The sequence below is a fragment of the Somniosus microcephalus genome, chromosome 17, assembly GCF_052327205.1.
Source record: "Somniosus microcephalus isolate GS21.2 chromosome 17, FLI_Smic_1.0, whole genome shotgun sequence".
Lineage (NCBI taxonomy): Eukaryota > Metazoa > Chordata > Chondrichthyes > Squaliformes > Somniosidae > Somniosus > Somniosus microcephalus.
Window position 1 is genome coordinate 6,527,430 of NC_141003.1, and position 20,032 is coordinate 6,547,461.

At 42.3% G+C, this 20,032-nt stretch overlaps 1 protein-coding gene across 28 annotated transcripts in view; it reads right to left on the reverse strand.

Moving 5' to 3' along the window:
- Positions 1-20,032, reverse strand: part of nr2c1 (nuclear receptor subfamily 2, group C, member 1) — a 136,957-nt gene that overhangs the window by 15,633 nt on the left and 101,292 nt on the right. For 21 of the 28 annotated variants that reach the window (XM_086009866.1, XM_086009863.1, XM_086009843.1 and 18 more), the window contains 11 exons: positions 11,541-11,675; positions 10,841-11,068; positions 9,148-9,232; positions 8,213-8,311; positions 6,740-6,919; positions 6,479-6,626; positions 5,668-5,761; positions 5,385-5,584; positions 4,615-4,789; positions 1,012-1,133; positions 97-132 (listed from right to left, as the gene is read on the reverse strand). In XM_086009866.1, coding sequence (XP_085865992.1) covers positions 97-132; positions 1,012-1,133; positions 4,615-4,789; positions 5,385-5,584; positions 5,668-5,761; positions 6,479-6,626; positions 6,740-6,919; positions 8,213-8,311; positions 9,148-9,232; positions 10,841-11,068; positions 11,541-11,675 — 1,502 coding nt within the window. The remainder of the gene's footprint in view (positions 1-96; positions 133-1,011; positions 1,134-4,614; positions 4,790-5,384; positions 5,585-5,667; positions 5,762-6,478; positions 6,627-6,739; positions 6,920-8,212; positions 8,312-9,147; positions 9,233-10,840; positions 11,069-11,540; positions 11,676-20,032) is intronic. The other 7 variants (XM_086009852.1, XM_086009871.1, XM_086009869.1 and 4 more) reach the window with 7 other exon arrangements.

The window sequence follows — 20,032 nt, forward strand, 5'->3', positions numbered from 1 at the left end:
TCGTATCATCCCATCATAAGTTTTTTTCCCAGGCCTCCAATGCCAAATAGTGGTCAAAAGCAATTTAGTGGCCACTCTCACTCCAATTTTTCCTACCTCAATGGAAACTGGCTCTCTCTACTTAGTGGTTGCCTACAGTGACATGGCGGGGATCAGAAACTCAGCAGCATGGTGATGTGGAGAAGGAAATTCATGTTATATTACTGCAAGTTAGCAACATGCAATTGTTCATCAACATGATACATCAATGCATCTCCGACATAATCCTACTTAAATACCTATAGAAATGCAAGTTCTTTTATATGCAATTGTGGAAGACTATTTATACAGCAAGTACACAGAACAAATTGCTTCCTGAAGATATGCAATGGGGCATAATTTGCTGCTAAATAGTTACAACAGCTGCCTGCGTTTTATATAGTGAGAAATTGAAAATATTTTTTCATATAAACAGATTTGTTTATATAACTCCCAGTGCTCCCAGACCTTGGAACCTCTCTCAGAACTGAGACAGAGACCCCCATGCTAGTATTGCCAGACTTCGAGCTTCTGAGTCCCAGGGCTGCCTCCAGTACCGATACATCAGTGTCCTCGGTAATGTTAGTTAGCATAACACCATCATTCTTATAAAACCTCCGACTCACCAAAAACGTCATAGTAGATCTGCTTGTATATATGAAACATTTTTCAGCTAGTGCATGTCCATCACAACTGAATGTGCCATACTTCGTTAAAGATGCAAAACTAATTGAATAGAAAAGTCAAACATTGAACTGGAGCTTGAAATTTACAAGCAATGGCTCTTTCCCCATGAATAATCTCAGCAGTTACAATTACTTCGATTAAGTCATTAAGAGCAGCGACCCGAGGGGGACAAGCCAGATTTGCAGCTAAACATCATAACCGTGCATTACACCCCATGACATGGGAGAACCACACTTGTATGTACACTTCACAATAACTACTAAATGGCAAACTGGAATAGACGATTGTTAAAAATAAATCACTAACCCAAGAGCCTGGAAGGCTGGAATAGACCTTGCCCAGTGCATGGAGAGGAACAGTAATCTTGATGCAGACTCGCAGATGTAGTGCACATTCAGGTATTCTGGCATAGGTGACGGCATAGTTAACTGCAGACGGCAAACAAGCACTTGCTTAATATCAAGACAACTGATTACCAGTCTGAACAGCTTCCTCTGGTAGTAGAGGAATTTCAGTTTGCAGTTAGTAACACTATCAAAAGCGGATCATGTTATTCTTTACAGTCTATCCCTCATTTACTACTAGATGTTGGTTGTTTGAATAGGCGTTTAAATCAATTACAACACGTCGTGGTATATCTTGATAAGACGGCCTTTACTTGCAATTTTGCTTTTCTTCCCCATGGCACTACCTGAAACGTCACACAACCACAAGTACACAAAACACCAGCAGTCTCAGGATCGCTGCATAACAGCTTAAATGTTGCACCTTTATAAGCAATGCCTTTAACATACTGTAATACTGCGCACATTTTAAGACCAGCTCTTTCACTCCACAGCTCTGGGTACTATGCAAGCAATATTACAAGTCAAAACTGCTAGATCATTGCCAGCAAGCACTGCCCTGGAGCGCAAACTGCCCATTGAGGATTTTCAGCAAATAATACATTTAGGATGAAAACATAGGATTTGCATAGACCAAAATAAAACTTAAAAAATGAAATACGAGGAGGTAAAATAAAAAAGGGAGCGGAGATGTTAAGAGGTACAAAAGGATTAAATCAAAAGGTGACAACTATTCCCATGTTAATGAGATAAAAGACGAATGGTCCTGCAATTCACAATTCAGCTACATGTGGAACAGTTTTAAATAACCTTACACGTTAAACTTTAGGGCTAGCTAAGGCCATTTAAATCTAGAAAGTGTGTCCCTAATTAATACCAAAAAAGGATGTGTAGATCATGAAAATCCAGCAAGAATGACTAGGTAACCAACCTTTCATCATCCAGAGGTTTTCCCTAGCAATTAGGGAATTGAAATAGTTCAGGAGTACTCAAAAGTTTTTGTGGTCGAAATTCCAGTGTCCCTGCTTCACTGCCGGAAGCGTGACTGAGTGGGACTCCCAGCTTCCTGCAGCCACAGAAACTAATCCCCTCCTAAATCCGGGGGGGGGGGGGGGGGGGGGGGGGGGGGAGGGGAAACTGGATCATTAAATGCACTCAGGCCTGACACATTATACCTGTAAATGCACATCAGCGGTGCCTACCTCAACCATCCAGCTGTTCCACCAGAGGGGCCTGGAGCCCCATCTTGGTCTTTGGCTCCAATGGAAGCCATAACTCTGGTACAGAAAGGCAATCAATTCACTCCAGGATATATAACCTTACTTCCAGCAAGGACTGGAGCCATTCCTGGGGGGCCTCAGTGGGATTGATTCAAGCTTTCAGCTGGCATGAGTTCCACGGAGTCCGAGGGTCGGCTGTGGCTCAGTGGTAGGACTCTTGACTCCGAGTCAGAGGTGCTGTCTTTTGAATATGATGTTATATCGAGGCCCCATCTGCCCTCTCAGGCGGACGTAAACTATCCCATGGGACTATTTGAGGAATAGCAGGGAGTTCTCCTGGTGTTCTAGCCAATGTTTATCCCTCAACCAACACCACCAAAGAAGATTATCTGGTCAATATTATGGGATCTTGCTGTGTGCAGATTGGCAGCCGTGTTTCCCTACATTGCTACCGACTACACTTCAAAAGTAGTTCTCCTTCTTTCTTTCAAGGGCCATTAAGGAGCAACTGTCGGGCTTTGGAAAATGTTTGGAGCTAAAATACAGGGTGGGATCCAGTTTGCACCTTTCTGCTTCTTTGACCAAAGATCCGTCCCAGATGTGCCGCAGTCTAACTGGAATGTCAGGTCCTTTACTGCGGGCTGCCTAGGCCTGTATCTTGGCCAATAAGGGGAAGCCAGTAGAATAAGAAACTAAACTGTAAACAGAACTTGAGTTGCCAAGCCTTCGCAGGTCAGGTAACCGGGCTGGCAGGTCACAGCTTGGGCACCTAGCAAGAGTCTCTTTTTACTAACGCTTGTGCATTTGGAAGTTTGGAAATATTTCTCTCATAAGGATGCCTAACCATTAGAAACAGATAACAAACTCCTAAATGATGACATGTTCTATTATGATATCAACTGTTAATTTTTAACTACAATTTCCAAAGCAAGCTTTATGCTGAAATATAGAGCCACTAAAAAATAAAACCACAATGTAGCCAAGTCCTTTTACTGAGCACACACGAGATTGCCCATTTTAGCGAAAAGGTTAAACATTACAGATGTAGAGGAATTAGAATCAATTAAATGGTTAAGTTTTATTTTGAACAGAGGGGACATCGATTCAGATAGGAACCTGCCAGATATAATCTCCAAAATATTCCCGTCTTCTCCATCACCTTGAATTCATTTTCTGCTGCAGTTTCTTTGTGACAAACATGTCCCCATAATATTTAATTCACTGTTTAAATCAAATCACGTTTGTCCTTTAATTCAGGGAGGTTACAAAAGAGGTCACTCTGCCTGTCCCTGGCAACCTATTATAGCCTCAGGTGACACAATACAATTAATTGAATTCTCTTGCCGTTCGGTTGCTGTGTGCTGGCTTTTTGGATTCAAACATTGGACTCCTGAAAATATATGTCCTAAAAGATGAATGTTGATGCAGCCTACTGGACAGATTTTTAAAAAATATATAAACAAAAAGAGTGCTTTGTAATCTAAATGAACACGACATTTTACTTTAAGTAGTCATTTTTCTTTTATGTTAGTACAACTGCAAAACTGATCACAACACAAAACTAAAATCACAAACCATGCGAGTCATTTTTGTAACTTCATGCTCTGAAGTTCTCTCCCTAAACCTCTCCACCCCCCTCTCCTCATTGACCAAACTTTTGCTCACCCCACCTGTAATATTTCCTTCTTTGACTCGGTGTCCATTTTCTTTCCCATTATGGAACATTTTTCTACGTTAACGGCACTATATAAATATAAGTTATTCTTACCGTTACATAGAATTACATTAAATTTTACAGCACAGAAACAGGCCATTCCAGCCATTGAGTCTGTGCCGGTGTTTATGCTCTCCACACGAGCCTTCTCCCACCTTACTTCATCTAACTCTATCAATATATCCTTCTATTCCTCTATCCTTCGTGATTATCTAGCTTCCCCTGAAATGCATCTCTGCTATTCGCCTCAGCTACTCCATGTGGTAGCGAGTTCCACATTTATTTAATTTATTCAAATGAAAGTACACAGCAGGACATAGAACTTTAAAGAAATGGTTTGGGGTTTTGGAATTCTGAAAAATAGTTTGGCATTAAAAAAACTGCAAGCAAGCTGGAGGATTTCAGTCTACCCAGCATTCAAGAGCAACAGGATTTCACCTATTACATGCTTGTTAAAGCAGCAAAGAGAAAATATGGTCAAATCAGAAATACTTTCCAATATAAAATTCAGAAGATGTATTGTAACAGCCCCATCAGAAACTTTTAAAACATCAATAAAAGCTGTGCAAGTATGGAGAAATTTAAAATCCCATGTTGGAATAACTTGAACATGGAATGCGCATAACCATACCTTGAAAGCGACGTGCACATCACCGAGAAGTGGACCCTCAATCTCAACAACGGGAAGGGACTGCTCTCCGCTAATGAGCTGGATGTTGGTGCCCGAGGTATCCATGCATTCTGCCGAATTCTGAACAGCTGTCCCCTCTGCGGGGTTTAGTGCTTTTGCGAGTGTATCAAATGCCCTGAGATACCAACGATCAGAAAACACAGGCATGTTTTATCCAAGTAACATTCCCAGGTACATTTCTGCACTACAGACGTCGGTAATATAGTATGAAGACGACTTGTAATTAATAAATCAATTGATTGAAGAGGCTGTCACTCCAGTGCTGTGACTAACTTTTGTAACTATTAAGTCTACACTTCACCAGCATAACTTTAGAATGGTGAGATGTTTGGTGTGGATTTTTACAGAAGTGCCCTGGCTAGCTTTATATTTTTTGCTATTTCTAGGGCACACAATAATGTTCACTTACTCTTTAACTTTCAAAAATAATTTCTATCATGCCTTTTTGTTTGCACTGGAAGGAAGGAGGGCTTTGGAAGGTGCTTTTGTAAACCACAGATGTTATATTAGACACTAACCTCTGAATAAGATAACTGAAAACACTTGGATTTGAATTATTTTCAAAATATTATCAAACTGGGAAGAAAATGTTAATTAAAGACCAGAAAGCAGAACTTTGCACACAGCAGCTTAAAAAGGTTATACGGTTGTCCAAAATGAAACGAGCCTGCTGCTTCAGCATTTGCTGTGCCTTATCAGATGATAATTACCGTGTAATATCACTGGCAGACTGGTCATCTTGTTGCATTTCTGATAAAGAAGCGTCTCCATTACTTAAGGCATCAATCCCCGATAAATCAGCACTACTTTGGGACAGATCCTTTGACTTGCTTAAGTTTGCAAGTGATGTGACCACATTTGCAAGAGTGCTTAAATCACCTTGACAGGTTTCAGCCTGAAATGAAAAGCACTGGTTATCAAGATTTGTTTATCCGAACATCGAACTTACAGGAGATCATGGAATTTAGCAGAGTAAACTGGACCGTATCTCACCTTGTTCTCGGCGGTGAGTAGCATAGCACTCTCCGTCTTCAGCAGTGGTTGTTGTATATTTACCAGCATTCCTGGCTCCAGAAGGCCGACAGGTCTTTATAAAACAAAAGTGAAAGTATTTGCATTTGTATAACAAACCCTTTCAGTCTACTCCCTTCAGCAGTCAATCTATTCATTTTCTTCCCAAGCACCAACCACCCCCACCCCCCCGACCTCCATTTTATCACTAACGGAGCTTTCCACTGTCACCAGCACTCCTCTCAGAGCCACAAAGGAAATACCAGGAAGTGCAGTACACCCTCTTCCCCATCACTTGGGTGGCTGGGTACTCTGAGCAAGTCGGCTAGTGTCTGTGAGTAATCTCATTTGAGTCTCTGTATACCAGTAATGTACAAGAATAAGAAATGTTATAATGGCGCTCATCAAAATTGGATTTTGCTTCCGATAGTTTGAATTTCATTTGTTGTTTGTACAGAAATTAGGAAGAAAGTCAACAGTAGCAAGTGTATGATTCTGGGCAATGAAGCTGTTGAAAGTCCCTGCATTGTTTGCTTCATAACAAATGTCTTCCCTAAAGAGGCCTTACCAACTGAGCCGTTTTCAGTACTGCAAGCAGCACTTTAACCTCCTACATGACTCCTGTTAATAAAAGCAACAATTAATTTTTTCAAATCTGAACCCTTTCCCCCCGCCCAACCAATTTTGGTCTTCTCGGTGTGTAAACTAGACTGATGCTGCCACTATTTATATTTTCAAGATTAAATACTGTGCATTTGCCCTTTATGATAACCGTGTGTAATTGACGTGGTACCTTGCACTTTCCTTGTCTGTTACAAAGGTGGGCGTTGCAGCTAAAGGACTCCGCAGATCCTTCCTGATGTAAATCTTTTCAGTCGAGGCTGCACAGTTAGCTGACTTTTCTCGAGAAACTTCGATGGGTTTCCGTTCACACTGAACAGCTATTGAAAAGCAAAGAGCGTCACAAGGGTTTATGCAATTACTCTTTTACATTTAAGTTAGTGAGTGGGCTTAGGCGAGAAGGAATCATTTGGAGGCGCAATCCTTCACTTACAGTCCTGCTTCATTCCCAGTGCCAGGCACCTCTGCAGCCGGCAGTACTGGCAGCGGTTTCTGTGGTGCTTGTTAATGACACAGTCCTTTGACCCTCTGCACACATACACCAAGTTCTTCCTTATGCTTCTTTTGAAGAAACCTTTACAGCCTTCACAGCTCACTGCCCCATAATGGCGTCCTAAAAAGGTAGGAGGAGAAAAAAAAACAAGACTAGCATCTCAGTACAAAATCATATGGTCCACCAAGATAGAAAAAAAAGAGACAATAACCAGTTAACTAGAAATGCCAAACACTTGCACTCATGTTCCCGCTAATTTTTTTTGGGCCGTGTGGCCCCTTTAATGGGCTGCGCAGCCCGTTCAAAATTCCGCGCAGGTGCGTGTTTTCCATTCAAAAGCCAGTGAGCCGGGTGCGCGGGACCTCCAGTGCACTGCACACCCACGCAGCTTAAAGGGAAGACTGCTTGCAATATTCCACTGGAAAAATACTGCAGCAGTTAGCTGGAAAAGAAAAGTGTAGAGGTGTGTGATCATTGTACATGTTAAATCGCTCAGTCAGCTCCAGATAAATGTAGAGCTGGATTCAAGCAGAACTGTGACCCCAGGCATAGAACTGCAGTGCTCCGAAGTGTAGGGAGCTGCTGATCCAAACAAAGTATCAACAAATGATTCCATTTTACTTGATGTCAAATTTCACTTGACACTAGTTTTAGAAGTTTAATCATTTAGGTTGAAAAGGAGAAAAAGGATCGTAACAGCCACGGATCCTCTGGGTAGCAGATTGTATTTACGCAGAGTTGCTTGAAAGGGCTGTGATCAAAAGATCTGAAAGCTGGATATTCCTGTCTTGATCTAAGTGGCAGTGAGATCACACACACACACACTATATATAAAATTATACTTCCACTCGTCGATCTTCCGTGGAGTTGCATGTGGAGGGTCAAGATCAAGTGTAGTCTTCAGGTGAAGTGAGGTTAGAGGCCGAGGGTTGGGTTAACAGGACCAGGGGGCACAGATATAATTCAGTCTCATTTTAAAGTCATTCATTCTATACTGATTTTTGTAATCCCATGATAAATTCATATTTCCAGTTATAATGGCCACTGTAAATGTGTCATGTTGTAATTACATGTGTTTGCCAGTGGAGGTGCTACAACATGACAAGTTTACCAAGGCAGTTTTCATAATAAATGTGGAAAGGGAATTTATAGTGGAATTAGCAATTTATAAATGGGAAAAAGGTGACGGATTGTGTGGAGATGGAAGATTTTTAATGAATGTTATAGAGATAGAGATAGACAGACAGATGAAACAACTTGTATGTATATAGCACCTTTCACAACCTCAGGGCCTCGCAAAGCACTTCACAACCAAGAGGTACTTTTTGAAGTGTAGTCACTGTTGTAATGTGGGGAAATACAGCAGCCAATTTGCACACAGCAAGATCCCACAAGCAGCAAAGAGATACTGACCAGATAATCTACTTGGTTGAGGGATAAATATTGGCCGGGACACCGGGGAGAACTCCTCTGCTCTTCTTCGAATAGTGCCATGGGATCTTTTACGTCCACCTGAGAGGGCAGACGGGACCTCAGTTTAAAGTCTCATCCGAAAATGACACCTCTGACAGTGCAGCACTCCCTCAGTACTGCACTGAAGTGTCAGCCTGGATAATGTGCTCAAGTCTCTGGAGTGGGATTTCAACCCACGACCTTCTGACTCAGGCAAGAGTGTGTATACACATACACAGTACAATCAGTAGTCTTGTAACTTAGCTGAAAAACATAACACAACCAAAAACAGAAAGTGCCTGTTCCTTCAATTGTCGCCCTGTTTTTCTTCCACTCTCATTCTTTGTATCCTCCCATTTTGCTTCCACTCTCTATCCCCCCTCCCTCTCGCGCTACGCTTCCAACTGTGTTGTTGACTCTATTATACTCTTTTTCACTCTTTCAGGGAGTCTGAGAGCAGAATGAAGCACCAGATAGCGGACTGCCAACAGATATTGAATCTCAAATCCAATTGCTCTCTTTTCCAAAGGGCGTTATTACATTTCCCACCTCATTGGTTGACAGCCCTGTCAATGAGGTATGTGGGACCAATGAGATAAGAGAAATTGGGCCGGGAAGACCAATCAGATCTCTCAGAACAAATGGTGAAACACTGGCCAACAATGGACAGGCAATTGTGTTAAGAGATTTTCAAGATGGGTATAAAAACGAACAGGAATGAGCAAACGGAAGAGCTAGGAGAGTCTCCAGATTTAGAATGTCAAACCTCCAGCTGCCTTGAGGGATATAATTACGTGTGCAATGAAAACTAATTCATAGCCACTAAACAGTGTAATCAAAAATCAATTCAAACTATTTTTAAAAAGTTGTCAGAGATTATAGAAGCATTTTCTTACCCGAAGCCCTGTCCCCACAAACTACACAAAACTCCAGTGGCGGTTTGACTGCACTTTGCTCTGCTGATGTAGCATCGGTCACGATCTAGAGGCGGAAATATAAATACATGTGGGGTTTTTTCTCTTTAAAAAAAAACAGAAAAAGGATCAACAGCTAGAATTTCTGCGGGTGCTCGCCAGATTTCCTGCAGCAACTTTAACGGGAGTCCTGGAGAAACACCATTATTATGGGGTTTTGGCCAACGTTACGACAGGAGATCGAGAGAACCACCGAGGAAATTCCAGGCGGACATTTTTAGCAGGTGGGCAGTTTTGAATATCTTGGGTTCCGATTATTTTTCCAATATCAGCCTTCAGTTAGCAAACTCGTCACAACTACTCTCAAACTGCTCCGGTGAAGATTAAGCATAGCAATGTTTAAATGTGCAACATTACCTACAGATTAACATTTTACTGGCAAATTTGAAGCATTAAAATATTGAATCTAAGTTTAAAAAAATAAATAATTAAAAACAGTATGCCGCAACATTTAAATAGGTTATCAAAAGTTTAAAATTTGGTCACAAACACAGTATAGAAGTGCTACAATTCCATATTGTCTTTCTGTTCTGTTTTTTTTTTTTTTTTTTAATTCATTTATCGGGATATGGGAGTCACGAGCAAGGTCGGCATTTATTACCCGGAGAAAATGGGTCAATAGAGTGTCTTGCTCGGTCACTTCAGAGGGCAGTTAAGAGTCAACCACATTGGTGTGGGACTGGAGTCACATATAGGCCAGACCAGATAAGGACAGCAGATTTCCTTAAAAAAGATTAGTGAACCTGTTGGATATTTAAAATCAGACAGCTTTTTATTTCCAGTCTTTTCCCCGCACCACCCCCCCCACCAGCCGAATTCAAATTCTCAATTTGCCATGGTGAGATTTAAACTCTCGTTCTTTGGATTACTAGTCCAGTAACATAACCACATTACTGTACCCACCTATAGACATGTTAAGGCATCTTCTTCACTATTCTCCCTTTCTCAGTTCTCTAGGTTTCCCAGCACCACACAACTTTAAAAAAAGACACTGAAAAACTCAAGGTGATGGACTAAGGCACATCAGGGAAAGATGAAGAGTGAATCGAGAAGGCGAGGTAAATCAGGAAGTAAAGATTAGCTGGCACCCAAGCTTGGCTTTTAAAAGCCTAAAGATTGTCTGAGGAAGAGCCAACAGAGAATGGTACAGAATCCTTCAGTTTTGAAACTGTGGGAAAGAACAAGGCAAAGTGAAAGAATGAAATAACAGAACACGCTGGAAAAACTCAGCAGTTCAGGCAGCATCCTGGAGAGAGAAACCGAGTTAACGTTTCAGGTTGATGACCTTTCGTCAGAACTGCCCAGTATGTGACTCCAATCCCACACCCATGTGGTTGACTCTTAACTGCCCCCTCAGGTGTATCAAACCACTACCAGCTATTCAAGGCGGCCCACCACCACTTTCTCAGGGCAACTTGGGATGGGCAATGCCAACCATGCCAGCAACACCCACATCCCAAGAACACGTAAAAAGGAAATCCAAGGAAAGTTGGAAAGGCAAGAATGCAAAAGGACAAATTCATTTATTTTTAAGTCACTGACAGCTATATACGTGCAGTTTTCTAATTACAAAGGTTACCACAACCTGCAATCATCCAATTTACATTCATTGTACCTGTATGTGCTGTGCTGATCCATCAGGAGATGTAAAAATGAGCTGGTTGAGACCTGCAGAGTCCGGTGAGGCTAGGATGACTTTTCCTTGTCCTGACTCGGGTCTGGCTAAAATCACTTTGTTTGATGTTGTGCCGTCTGAATTTGTTAAGATGAACTGCTTGCTCGCACCATGATCCATCGACGTGACTATTTGAATCTTCTGGCCCGTCTGCTGATCGGTGACAATCTACAAATAGAAACATATTGTTTGGTAGCTGACATCTGTCAAAGGACAGAAGGGGAAAAAACAAATATAATGCTGCAATCTCTTTGGTCTACAGCCAACAAGAGACATCAATAGCCAAATGAGACAAACAGTTTATGTATTTAAAAAACACTGGCAGCACAGTGCAGGGGGACAAGACACCATTTATGTATTTAAAAAACACTGGCAGCACAGTGCAGGGGGACAAGACACCATTTATGTATTTAAAAAACACTGGCAGCACAGTGCAGGGGGACAAGACACCACATGGACCAGTAACTACTTACAGGAGGAGGCAAGCCAGACTTTTTAAAACCTGCTTACATATAGCTATTTCTTTTTAAAGACTGAAAATAGTTTCCATTATGGATGGAGCAGGTTTGCAGTATTTTAATGCTCGAGTACATGCAACTGTTAGGCTATTTTCACCACATTTTAGTAAGAGAAATTCTACCTGAATACGCTGTGCTATAGTGACACCTGGGTCTGCAGGAACAATCTGAATCCTCTGTGGGGTACTGGTCATTATTGGTCGTCCTATTACAGTTCCTGGAGCTACAGTAGATAATGTCCCTTGAGAGTGGGAGACCTGTGAGGAAGTTGCCAGGAAATATACAATAATAAAAATAAAAAACGCACATCTAACTTTAAATTATATATATTTTTTTAAAAAAGCATTCCTGTCCATTGCAATTAAAGTGAACTTTTAAGAGAAATTTTTTTTTTTTTTTTTTTTTTGAACGGCATTCTCCCCCACATTCTTTCCCTCTCATTACCACACTTCCCTGCTCAGCTGGGAGAGCAAGATAGCCTGAATTTCAAACTGCTCCACTATTGTAATCGGTGCTTATAATAGCACGGAAAGTGAATTTCTATGGAGCCAGGCTGAGCCGTATTCCACTTCCTGGTTAAAACTTCAAGTGAGAAACAAGTTCAAATCAGTGAAGACTACGGATGTTACGGCTTTCAAAAGTATTTTATTCACTTTGTGGAAGAAAGTGCAGAGACAAAACACCAAACAGTCATTTCTTGTTTTAAGCAGCACGTAAGGCGGATTCCCCTTGTGTGACAAACAGCGTTGATATAGCTCCTAATTCCATCCCTTGACCAGTTTGTTTTTTATTGGGCACATTAGCTGCCTTGGCTGTTCCAGAAATCTACTGCTCTGTGCAGGAACATTTTGCATTTCTGCTTGCTCGATATTTGTTAATCTTGTAGATACGTCTTCTAGTTCGGCACTCACTATCCAAGATAAATATCCTACTTGCACCTACTGCATCCATACCTTATTAGATCCTTATATTGCAAATACACCCCGTTGCTCCTCGCCAACACAGCAATGTCCTTTTCAACGGATGGTGCCCAAAAGTGCACACAGTACTCAAAATGCCGCCTCACAATTTACAATAACTTGTTTCAACCTGTAATAAATCAAAATACCCTCAGGGTGGATCCCAATACTTGATTAGCCTCGCTTATGACAGCTTCACAATGGCTGCATAACTTGCGTTAAGTCAACGACCCCATCAAGGTCCTTTCCCCCACTTTTTAATGTGCATCTCTTCATAATGTACACAGTTCACTTTTTCTAATCCAATGTCCATTAGCCACATCTTTCCTTAGCCCTTCTGGTTATTTGTTCCAGTTCGCCTTCCCCCCCCCGCCCCCCCCCCCTGCCATATGCCCTCAATCTCCTCTATACTTGTCATCTGGCCAGGTAGCTTGGTGTCATCACCAAATTTAACAGTGTGTGGCATTACTGCGGGCGAGAACCCCGCTTTGTATAGTGGCATCTTAAATACATTTGAGCAGATTTCTTTGGTTTGCTGTTTCTGGGGAAATCATAAGCACGCTCAAAGAATGCATTTAGTATTTCACTAGAAATACTCAATAGAAGAAATCTTCACAAACACATTTACGTCATTACCAAAGTGGTCAGAAAAGTCACTCTCTCATTGTTTCTGGTGTCAAACAGCCTCAACTCCAAACAGACGCTGGTTACTACTCTAGGAATGCTTCCCATTTTATCATCGTCTGCTTTCTGCTGCCCAGCTGTTCTTCAATAATCAAATTTATTTATAGATTTACCAGCTTTAATGCTCTTTAAAAGAGTGACATGCAAAATTTTATCAAATCCCTTGTGAGAGATAAGAACTTGTATTTATATAGCGCCTTTAATGTAGTAAAACATTCCAAGGCGCTTCACAGGAGTGTTATCGGACAAAATTTGACACCGAGCCACATAAAGCGATAATTAGGACAGGTCAAAGAGGTAGGTTTTAAAGGAGCATCATAAAGGAGGAGAGAAAAGTAATGGGGCAGAGAGGTTTAGAGAAGGAATTCCAGAGCTTAGGGCCTAAGCAGATGAAGGTACAGCCGCCAATGGTGAGGTGATTAAAATCAGGGATGCGCAAGAGGCCAGAATTGGAGGAGTACAGAGATCTTGGAGGATTGTAGGGCTGGAGGAGGTTACGGAGATAGGGAGAGCCAGCATCTCCCTCAGTTATCCTGTTGAGTGGCTCGCTAAGCTGCCAATCAAAACTACCACCTAGAATGAGGAGCCTTTCCCCTTTTGGCGTGGGAGCCAAGGCAATTCTGATGCCTGCTTAGCTAGGTCTCCTGCCGCACTCGATGAATAAAACAAATCCAACATTATAAATGCAAACCTCTCTGGAATATGTATTTACATACATAAATAAGTCATTCATATCCACTAGATATTCCTACAGATTGGTTTAGTTAATGCCTCAGTGATGCTATGACCTACAACTTCTAAATCCACTCCTCCTCCTCCTTTTGGCTTCTACACACAGATATTTGATGGGTTTAGTTTCTGCTTTGTTTAATTGGTAGATTTTCCTTGCCATTCATACTCAATCTGTTGCTTTCACGTGTGCTTATCAGTTTTCATTCACACATTAGCTGAGCTCAGAGTGGGTGCTTCTTCTATTAATATGAAGTTTGAGCCAATCAGAAAACAGATTGCTGAAGTGTGCCTTTATCCACTAGACCACTGGGGTACTTTAGCACACACGCTATTTCAATAGGACCACTGCATTTTACCTTGTGCCACTGGCATTTTAAACACTACTTCTGTAATGGTCAGGATTCCAGTTTGCATTAAATAAACTGGTCCCTATAAAATCCAGTTAATTTATAGACAGTACTTGCAGATTATTCCAGCTGGAATATATCAAAAAACCTCCTCTGCATTGATTAGCCTAAAACAAGCATATCTGCAACTACTATCAGGATTATTACAGCACTTTAAAATCTTAGCACTGAACTATCATACTTTGTCTGTGCTACATATAAGCAAGGCCTGTAGGTTGCAGAAATTGTTTAGTGCTCGTAAAATCACTGAAATTAGTAATGTAGTAGTTTGAACAGCGAGCAATAGCTGCAGTTTTTAAAAACAGGAGCCAAATCAGCAGGAGCTACAACCCTGCACAAAAAACAGAGTGAAAGATAATTTGGTCCCCATTTGGCAGCGAGAACATAATAATTTAGAAAATTTAAAAATAAATGAGACCAGTTTCTAGGCATGCGTTATAAATTCCAGGTCTGCTCTAGATATTCCTTCAGTCATCAGTCACTCCCATAAGCAGACCCTCTGTCCCCTACGAACTGGAGAGCACCGTAACTGTGCTTTAACTAATTAAATAATTGTCTGACCGTAGGGGGAGGTGGGACAGTCACAATATGACCCCTAGCTATGTGTACGCAATACTGTGATCTCACATGTGTACCTCCCCACCCTCATGTGTGTTTCTCCTATGCATTGCAAGGCAACCTGAAAAGCATTCTAGTGAGAAAAGGCAAACTGTAAACCAACAAACTGGTTTATTTTACATACATGAATGGACAGGAACACTAGTTTCGCTGCGAGCTTTACGTATTACTCCTCATAACATCAAAATAATTATGACATTTTGCCTTTTAATGCAAACCTGCCTCATTTTATAAATCAGGATTGTTGAACTGACTGACACAAACTTCAGAATGACACTTCTCCGCATACTGTCTATTTACATAGAGGGGAAGTCAAAACCGTAAACCTCTGCAGTTCCCTGTTGAGGAGCAGCTTGCTAAGCTGCTGATCAAAACTACCACCTCAAATGAGGGGCCTTTCCCCTTTTGGTGTGGGGAGCCATGGCAATTCTGATGTCTGCTTATCTAGGCCTCCTGCTGCACTCCATTAATAAAGTAAGGAAGGATGTTAGTTCTGATGATGTGGAATCTGTATGGGTAGAGCTGAGAAACACCAAAGGGGTAGAAAACGTTAGTGGGAGTTGTATACAGACCCCCAAACAGTAATGCTGAGGTTGGGGATGGCATTAAACAGGAAATTAGAGACGCGTGCAATAACGGCACAGCAGTTATCATGAGTGACTTTAATCTACATATAGATTGGGCTAACCAAATTAGTAACAATACTGTGGAGGAGGAATTCCTAGAGTGTATACGGGATGGTTTCCTGGACCAATATGTCGAGGAACCAACTAGAGATCAGGCCATCTTAGACTGGGTATTATGTAATGAGAAAGGATTAATTAGCAATCTTATTGTGCGAGGCCCCTTGGGTCGGAGCGATCATAATATGATCAAATTCTTCATTAAAATGGAGAGTGAAGTAGTTGACTCAGAGACTAGGGTCCTGAATTTAAATAAAGGAAACTACGATGGTATGAGGCATGAGCTGGCTAGGATGGATTGGGGAACGTTAGTTAAAGGGTTGACGGTGGATAGGCAATGGCAAACATTTAAAGATCGCAAGGATGAACTACAGAATTTGTTCATCCCAGTTTGGCATAAAAATAAAAATAAAAAGGTGACACAACCGTGGCTAACAAGAGAAATTAGGGATAGCATAAGATCCAAGGAGAGGACATATAATTTGGCCAGGAAAAGCAGCAAACCTGAGGATTGGGAGCAGTTTAGGATTCAGCAAAGGAGGACAAAGGGATTAATTAAGAGGGGGGTAAATAGAATAGGAGAGTAAGCTTGCAGGGAACATAAAAACTGACTGTAAAAGCTTCTATAGATATGTGAAGAGAAAAAGATTGGTGAAGTCAAACGTAGGTCCCTTGCAGTCAGAATCAGGGGAATTTATAATGGGGAACAAAGAATTGGCAGACCAATTAAATACATACTTTGGTTCTGTCTTCACAAAGGAGGACACAAATAACCTCCCAGAGATGTCGGGGAACATAGGGTCTAATGAGAGGGAGGAATTGAATGAAATCAGTATTTGTAGAGAAATGGTGTTAGGGAAATTGATGGGATTGAAGGCCGATAAATCCCCAGGGCCTGATAATCTACATCCTAGGGTACTTAAGGAAGTGGCCCTAGAAATAGTAGATGCATTGCTGGTCATCTTCCAAAATTCTATAGATTCTGGAACAGTTCCCATGGATTGGAGGGTAGCTAATGTAACCCCACTATTTAAAAAAGGAGGTAGAGATAAAATGGGGAATTATAGACTGGTAAGTCTGACATCGGTAGTGGGGAAAATGCTAGAGTCCATTATAAAAGATGTAATAGCAGAACACTTGGAAAACAGTGACAGGATCGGACAAATTCAACATGGATTTCCAAAAGGTGAATCATGCTTGACTAATCTACTGGAATTTTTTGAGGAACGTTACTGGTAGAATAGATAAGGGAGAACCAGTGGATGTGGTGTATTTGGACTTTCAGAAGGCTTTCGATAAGGTCCCGCATAAGAAATTAGCGTGCAAAGTTAAAGCACATGGGATTGGGGGTAAGGTACTGTCTTGGATAGAGAACTGATTAGCAGACAGGAAGCAAAGAGCTGGAATAAACGGGCCCTTTTCCGAGTGGCAGGCAGTGACTAGTGGGGTACCGCAGGGATCGGTGCTAGGACCCCAGCTATTCACAATATATATATATATAAATGATCTAGACAAGGGAACTAGATGTAATATCTCCAAGTTTGCAGACGACACAAAGCTGGGTGGGGCGTGTGTGCTGTGAGGAGGATGCAGAGAAACTCCAGTATGATTTGGACAGGTTGGGTGATTATACTGCATTTGCCATGCATCTGCCCAATGTGGATAAATGCAAGGTTATCCACTTCGGTGGCAAAAGCAAGACGACAGATTATCTGAACGGCAATAGATTGGGAAAAGGGGAAGTGCAACGAGACCTGGGTGCCCTTGTGCACCAGTCGCTGAAGGTAAGCATGCAGGTGCAGCAGGCGGTTAAGGCGGCAAATGGTGTGTTGGCCATTGTAGCAAGAGGGTTCGAGTACAAGAACAAGGATGTCTTGCTGCAGTTGTACAGGGCCTTGGCGAGACCACACCTCGAGTATTGTGTGCAGTTTTGGTCGCCTTATATGAAGAAGGATGTTCTTGCCATGGAGAGAGTGCAGCGAAGATTCACCAGACTGATACCTGGGATGGCAGGAATGACGTATGAGGAGAGATTGGGTCGATTAGGCTTATATTCGCTAGAGTTTAGAAGAATGAGAGGGGATCTCATTGAAACTTATAAAATTCTAACAGGACTAGACAGACTAGATGCAGGAAGGATGTTCCCGATGGCGGGGGAGTCCAGAACCAGGGGTCACAGTCTAAGGATAAGGGGTGAACCATTTAGGACTGAGATGAGGAGGAATTTCTTCACCCAGAGAGTGATGAACCTGTGGAATTCTCTACCACAGAAGGCAGTGGAGGCCAATTCATTAAATATATTCAAGAAGGATTTAGATATATTTCTTAAGGCTAAAGGGATCAAGGGATATGGGGAGAAAGCAGGGGCAGGGTACTGAATTTGGATGATCAGCCATGATCGCATGAAAAGGCGGAACAGGCTCGAGGGGCCGAATGGCCTACTCCTGCTCCTATCTTCTATGTTTCTATGTTTCAAAAGTAATCCAATATTGTAATCGCAAACCTCTCTGGAATAGTGGCATAGTGGTTAGCACTGTTGCCTCACAGCGCCAGGGACCCGGGTTCAAATCCGGCCTCGGGCGACTGTCTGTGTGGAGTTTGCACATTCTCCCCGTGTTTGCGTGGGTTTCCTCCGGGTGCTCCGGTTTCCTCCCACAGTCCAAAGATGTGTGAGTTAGGTTGATTGGCTATGATAAATTGACCCTTAGTGTTAGGGGGATTAAATACGTGGGGTTACGGGGATAGGGTGGGATATGTGTTGGTGTAGGGGTTACGGGGATCGGGTGGGATATGTGTCGGTGCAGGCTCGATGGGCCGAAATGGCCTCTATCTGCACTTGTGGGGTTTCTGTGATTCTGTGAACCTCCTGGTTGTCTCAAGCTTATGTGGCATTGTGAGGACACTCAATTCTGTTAACTACTGTCTGGTACCTGTTAAGTCTGTGTGTTATAGTGAGAATTACTACACAGACCACAAGAGTAAATTTTAACAGGTCTTTACTAGTCGAAGGTCAGGGCTACACTGCCCAATAAATCATTACACAGCACTTATATACCGGTGTGGTCACCACCGGTATTACAGTATACAGCAGCCAAGATAAAGTAGTGCAACTCTTAAAATAGTTCTCTTAAAGGTGGAACGGTTACATACACCACAATCCTCCCTTTTTAGCTTAACAGTATATATTCCCCATTAAACATAACATAATAACATATATACACAACTTCATGTAAAAACAGTTCACAGATTCAGTCTCTGAGGAGGCCTCCTGACTCGGTCCGGATAACGCCTCGGTGGTGTAGTAGTTTTCGGTGGTGTAGTAGGTTCTTTTGGCAAGGTCGATTCGGCTTGAATGCCAGTGTCGGGTTCATCTGGTTCCAGTATCACCGGATCGGAGGTAGATACTATGGGTATCTCCGCTTCATCATTAGGCGTATAGAGTTGTGGTGTAGGTTGTCCCTTTTCAGATGACTCTATGATCTGGTCAGCATGGCGCCTTATTATGCTTTCACCAATGTCCACGGTATACATCAGCGGTCCTAGTCGTGTGCAAATAGTTCCAGGCTGCCATTTCTCGGTACGGTAGTCTCGGGCCAAAACTTGTTGCCCTATCTGGAAGGTTCTAGTTGGCCTTTCATTCATGCCTTAAAATTGCCGGTTCTCTACGTCCCTTCTGATGTTTGGCTTGATCAAATCCAGCCGGCATCTTAGTCTTCTATTGAAAAACATCATGGCGGGAGTTTGGTTTGTAACCACATGTGTTGCATTCCTGTACGCAAACAAGAAGTTATCTACCTTATGTTGTAGATTTATGTCTTCATTACCCATGGCCTTTATGGCCTTCTTGAAGGTCTGGACAAACCTTTCAGCTAATCCATTGGTGGCGGGATGGTATGGGGCAGACGTGTAGTGCTTAACCCCATTGTTTTTTAAGAACTTCCTGAATTCTTCGGACACAAATTGCGGTCCATTATCAGTACAGATCTGTTCCGGCAGCCCATTCCTGGCAAATATGGTCCTTAATACTGTGATGGTTTTTTCCGTGGTGGTGGAGGACATCTTTATTACCTCCGGCCACTTGGAGTGTGCATCCACCGCGATTAAGAACATTGAGTCCATAAATGGACCAGCAAAGTCGATATGTACCCTTTGCCATGGAGATGAGGGCCACTCCCATGGATGTAGAGGGGCTTGTGGTGGGGCGTTTTGGACCTTCTGGCATCCTAGACAGCTCTTGGTCATTTCTTCGATGTCTCCATCGATACCTGGCCACCACACAAACGCTCTGTCTAGGTTCTCTTCATTTTCACTCCACCCAGATGCCCCTCGTGAAGCTCCTTTAGCACTTTATGCTGGAGTTTGGGTGGAATCACCACTCTGGATCCACACATCAAGGTTCCTCGGCACACTGACAGCTGTTCTCTCCTTTGCGAGAATGCTGGCAACAGTGGTTCGCCATGTGCTGGCCATCCCTTCACCGTTAAATCGTAGACTCGAGAGAGAGTCGGGTCATTTCTCGTTTCCTTTTCAA